Here is a 5,964-nt window from a genome sequence, read left to right on the forward strand (position 1 = left end):
GAAACTGAAGCAAATGTACTCTTCATAAACTTATGACTAGTCTTAATAAGTTTGAGTATCTATTGAATTGAGTAGAAATTTACGCATATAAAAACCGATATTCCAAATGAACTCCACTTGAAAAAATCAAAGAAAACAAAGGTATTTGGCATGGTATAATACCATATAGTATGGTATTATTTTCGATTTAATTCATTCCTAATTAAGTACACAAAAACAAATTCCGATATTTTCGTTCAGAATTATAAGTAATTTGAGGCTTTTGTTTCGATACCAATCGATTTTTATTCTAATGATTGTATTCAAAGAGTGGAAATCTACTGAAACAGTTAGGTCACTTATAATTCATGGCGAAATTGATACTGGTAGATTGTAAGTAAGTTTATAAAAATGATTACATTGAAATTCCTAAATTTTGTCCAATACTGTATAGTTATTAATCGACTATATGAATCAACTGAGGCCCTTCTCTTCCCAATCATAATCAATTCCCGTACGTAACAGTAACAGCATAATCCTAATCAATTTGAATTAATATCAGACACATAAGGACAAATGATATAATAAGCTTAAATCATGCCAGGATCATTCAGCAGCACAAAATTTAGTATAGGGTCGTCAATTGCACCTCCTTATTCAACCAATAAATCGTAGGCGGAGTTTAGGTAACGTACGCGTACCGCCTACCGAAAGCATGGTCCCACTCCCGTCGATGCAGACAGACCAGTTTAACTTTGAGCGCAGTGTTAGTAAGAAGACATCCTAAAAGAAGTGGTTTTTTTCTAAGTGTTAAATTGAACGCGTTTAAAAACATTCTGTGATAGTGTTAAAGTTTTGTAATTATGGAAGACTCAAAAACTGCAATTAAAGCTAAGATATCCTTTAGCGTAGAATCTTTATTATCTAATCACAACTCAGCCAATGAAAATCATCAAATAGACGATGAAGATATCGACGATAGTAGATTAGATACTTCAAGTGAACGATTAGACGACGAAGATGATGAAAATATTACCGTAGATGACGATGATACCGACGGAAGGGAAAGTCTAAGTCCGAATTCTTCACATACCGTCATTATTCCGCAACCTCTGCACCCTTCTATACCTAGAATGTTACCAGGACATCCCCAATGGCCCTTTCAATGGATTGGACCCAACGGGTTTAGATCAAATTCTCCCCAAGGTAATATTCACTTATATTAGTTAAAACTTGAGATGCCAAAATATAAAATGTTTCGAAAACTTGTATATTTCGAGGAAATAAATTGATGTAGAACCAAAAATTATATTCTAAAACTTGTCAACTTTCCTCGCTGGAACTTATTTAAGATAAGTTTAATGAAGATTGAAATGTTATGAATAATAAACACAAAAAGTTTTTGATCTATGTATATACGAAATTTCTGAGTTTAATTTACTGGATATTCTTGAAACTATTATCTATTTCTTCTATTTATCCCTTTCTAATTGATTTTCATGGCTATTGTTTCAAAATAGTTTTCGTATGTTCTTCAGTCACCTATATATTCACGTAGTTTTCATAGGTAAGAATAAAATGAAAACTGAAATAGCAAAAAACCCAGTATTCACGAATCTTCAAAGCTAGCATTATGAAATCATGAAAAATGTTTTTAGAGTCCTTTGAAACTTTATTATCGCTTCAATTATATCATGAGGCCGTCGGAAAAAATAGAGTTTTCTATTTGTGGACCTGTTAATTTATCAAAATATATCATGAATAAATGAAATTAAATATAGAGTAAATACCTCAATAAACGAAGTATACACTATACAGAACAAAATTATATGTATTAAACCACAGAATTATGTCTGAATCAAGAAAATCAATTGGTTTAAATAACAAAGTTAGAATCAATTCTAGTTTTTTATTTCTAAATACAAACTAGTAAGTATATTTTTGAGATCTATTGTTAAATTAAAAATGGTTAGAGACGAGACGAGGCATTTTTGAATAGTTTGGGATATACCAAAATAATCGTAACCTATGTATCTTATTTTCAATCGAATTAAAAACTTTGTCGTAAACATTTTTTTTTGTGTTATCGATATTTTTAACAAATTGTATAACTAACGATATTAAACAAAACGAGAAGAGAGTGAGGTGGAATGGAAACTAAAAGGAGACTTTGTAATAGTAACAATAAAACCTTTTTTTTGGAAATTCCTTCCCGTATTCGTTTCTTTATGAGGCTTCATTATACTTATATTCTGATAGTATAACATAATTTTTCTAAACTAAATTAAATTCGTCTCACAGTTAAATGAATTTCTAAATATATGATATCAATATATTGAGTGTCAAAAAAAAGCTCAATATCAAAATTAAGTGTGAAAATATTCGTTTTCACGTGGAACTTATACTGTTTATTTTAATTGATTATTGTAGTTGTACTGGGATTTTCTAATCAAAATAGAAAAATGTAGAATATGATACATTAAATTTGGATAAATGTTCTAAGTTTGAAAAAGATTTTAGGTGTATAAGTACATCGAAATTCAAAACAAAATTATGTGTGATTCATTCATAAACAAACAATGAAGCAAATTGATAAGAGGACTAGAGAGAATTTTGCTAAATATCATCCATATATTATACTAAAAAATGAGAAGAATCTTGCGAATACAATGAGATAAATAGTGTTTGGATATTATTTAACTGACTCTTTAAGACATATCCGTTTTCGGATAAATTAAGAGCTTCACTAGATCCATATTTTTGTCATTAAATATTTAAGAAAAAAGAAATTAGAAAATGAAGAGAAAGTTGAATGTGTATACAAATACATTTTGCGGATTTGCAATTATATATCATATCGCTGAATACATAATTAATATTTTGTCTTTGAGTCACATAAACAAGCATTTATAATATAATGCAATTTTCTAAATTAATACGACAAAATTCTGGAGGTGATTGCTCGTATGAAATTAAGATGAGTCTTTGCTATAACAAAATTTCTTCAGCCCATCCCTTTCCGAGATATCACGCTTAAAAGGTGGACTGAAATTAAGTAATGCTACAAACTTGAAGCTCTGTAGTTCTCGTGCACTTGAAAAGGACTAACTTCGGGTATGTTTTCAATATTCCTGTTACATTATACAGGGATTAATTAGCAACCATTTCTTTATTTCATATCAAAACTCTTCCAAGATGAAGTTTTCTGCAATAAAATTATAACTTAAGATCCTTTTGTATTGTAATTTTTTTTCCAAAACCAATAGTTGCAGAAAGAAGAAATAAACATCAAGATTTATAATTTTCTCAATAAATTGTGTGGAAAACAGTGAAGATGTGAAATTTAATACGGTTCGGAAAAAAATAACTCATTTTATTCAACACCTTTTGAGGGTGATATCTTGGAAAGGGGTGAGCTAAGGAAATTTTGTTATTGGAAAGACGCCTCTCAATTTCATACAAGCAATAACCTTCTGAATTTTGTCGCATGAATTTAAAAGCGCACTGTATATACAAGCCAGTATATTTTGGAGAATAAATTATATTTTTTACGTTCATGTTTTCAGCTACAATTTCAGTATATGTAATATTTGATATTGTTAATTAGAAAGAAAAATAGTTGAGGTTATATTCTAGTTTCTTCTTCGGAGACATTCAATAACTAGTATATGTGATTTTTTAAACTAATTCTACCAACACGGTATAAATGAAAATGTTTAACGTTTAGTTGAAAGCACGATCTTATATCTTACTGTTTTAAAAACCCGTTCTTGAAACAACAATACATAATTCCTTCTAACAGTTTACGACCCAATAACAAACTAACAACATTTCTGATATACATAAACTATTACTTGATCTCATAAATTGACTTAGTTACTAGCTATTGCAGAATACTTTCACAGTATCCGTATTATCTGATTGGTTACATTACAGTTTATCAGACAATGATTATTTCGTTATAATTGGCAAATCAATTGGAGTTTAATTAATCCTATTTCAATTTCGAATAATTATTTTATATATTTCAGAAAATGAACTGCTCTAATTAATTTAGAATACCTATTGAAACAGTTATCGTATTTATGAGTTACAAGAATTCACAAAAAATTGGGATTATAACATTTATTAATTATACAATGAACATTTTTCTATTTCTCATCGTTAAGTTATAATAATTATGACATACCATTTACTTTTCTCCAACATTGCCAAGAGATGTTTATATAAATCGATTCCTTCATTCTTCATCGTTCAAAAACTTCTTGAAATTGCTATATAAACGAATAAATATGCGACTGAATATTTCGTTCAAATTCGATTTATAAAAATAGAAGTGAAAATTACTAATCAAATTTTGATTTTGGCATAGATTGTTACATATGTACATACAAGTTTTGTAGGTTTAACTAATGATTACTTTTAAATTAAAATGGAGAGAAAAATGAATTCAATTTGATTTTTATATGTTTCAGCTAATCTCCAAAACCTTACAACAAATGGTGGTCCACCAATAGTCAGATGCGCCTTAAGAAAACACAAACCAAACAGAAAACCCCGCACTCCTTTCACCACCCAACAATTATTAGCGTTGGAAAAAAAGTTTAGGGATAAACAGTACCTTAGTATAGCTGAAAGAGCTGAATTTTCGAGTTCACTGAGGCTGACGGAAACCCAGGTAAATCAAAAATCTTATTGAAAAGCATGAATCCACACTTTTACATATATGGCGGCTGTTATTCAGGCGAATCCACCATTTTTCAAATAACAATATAAGTTATTTTTTTAAAAAAATATTTTATTGCAGGTAAAAATATGGTTCCAAAATCGTCGAGCAAAAGCAAAACGACTTCAAGAAGCAGAATTGGAGAAACTCCGTCTATCAGCCAGACCTCTTCTTCCACCTAGTTTCGGTTTATTCCACGGCGGTAGCCCACTTGTATCGCCCTTTTTGGCAGCTATGGCACATAGACCTCCAAATTTTGCATTTTCCCCTCCCATGTTAAATATACCCCAGTGACCAACAAATGATTAAAATTTAAAAATTGTTAAAACGTACCTTGTGATTTTCTGCAAATATCAATTGCCATTGAAATCGGGTGGATGTTAAAGTATACTAGATAAATGGAGTGATTTGGAAAAAATGGCAATTTCAAAATATGATTGAATCAGTTTTGGTATACGAATACCAATAAAAGATATTTTAGCATAACTTGGAGATACTTTTAACGAGAAATTTTTATGCACAATCAACCAAACGTTGATGTATCGTCTTTTCAATTAACAAGAGAAGTTAAAGCTTTTCATAATAATTATACATGTTACTTTGAATTTTCAAATATCCATTAATAATTACTAGAAATATCTCCAAAGTTCTATGTTTATTTCGAACAGTGATATGTTGCCCAGCATTTTCTCTTCTGACTTTTTCCTTTTATTGTTCAGTGCAATCGTTGACGTGTTGGGCAGTTTCCACAGTTTCTGTATCTACTTGTATAAGACTGATTAGCAATTTTCTTTTTTGTATATTTTGTAATTATGTTTTTTTCCTGTACAAAGATTTTATTTAATTTTATTGTACAATAATGTAAATAGGCAAATCAAAATATTAAATGTTTGTTTCTTTATAAGTGTTTAATTCCGATTGCCTTTCCAGTTCAAGTTTCAGTTGTGGTTTTCTATTCAAATTTTGAAAAGAAAAGTTCTTTGAAGAGACAATGGAAGGCTATTTATATAAAGGGTACAATGATTGCGTCTGCTTCATTAACTGCAGCAAAGTATTCGACAACGTCATACACGACCAGCTAATATTAATATTACGATCTATTAACCTAGAAGAAAAATTTATCCGAATGATACAGCAACTCTATTGAAACCCATTTACTCAATATTAGACTAACAAGAGAAATAACAATTTAATGAAAATTCGATGTCGGGTAAGACAGGGCGGTATATCATCCCCATCAATTTTTAACCTTTGCTCAG

General features: G+C 29.7%; 1 protein-coding gene across 1 annotated transcript; it reads left to right on the forward strand.

The window, feature by feature from the left end:
* The first annotated feature begins 725 nt into the window (after positions 1 to 725).
* On the forward strand, positions 726 to 5,604 carry LOC130900621 (homeobox protein MSH-D-like). The gene is made up of 3 exons (XM_057811342.1): positions 726 to 1,185; positions 4,455 to 4,657; positions 4,787 to 5,604. The coding sequence occupies exons 1-3, from the start codon at positions 843 to 845 to the stop codon at positions 4,997 to 4,999; spliced, it is 759 nt and encodes a 252-aa protein (XP_057667325.1). The 5' UTR covers positions 726 to 842; the 3' UTR covers positions 5,000 to 5,604.
* The last annotated feature ends 360 nt before the right edge of the window (positions 5,605 to 5,964 follow it).

The sequence above is a fragment of the Diorhabda carinulata genome, chromosome X (assembly GCF_026250575.1).
Source record: "Diorhabda carinulata isolate Delta chromosome X, icDioCari1.1, whole genome shotgun sequence".
NCBI classification, from domain to species: Eukaryota; Metazoa; Arthropoda; class Insecta; order Coleoptera; family Chrysomelidae; genus Diorhabda; species Diorhabda carinulata.

Bases quoted from the DNA above. Each gene is read 5' to 3' on its own strand.
- LOC130900621 (XM_057811342.1), top strand. From the start codon at position 843: ATGGAAGACTCAAAAACTGCAATTAAAGCTAAGATATCCTTTAGCGTA. The intron at 1,186-4,454 runs GTAATATTCACT...TATATGTTTCAG, and splicing joins TAGATCAAATTCTCCCCAAG to CTAATCTCCAAAACCTTACA. The intron at 4,658-4,786 runs GTAAATCAAAAA...ATTTTATTGCAG, and splicing joins TGAGGCTGACGGAAACCCAG to GTAAAAATATGGTTCCAAAA.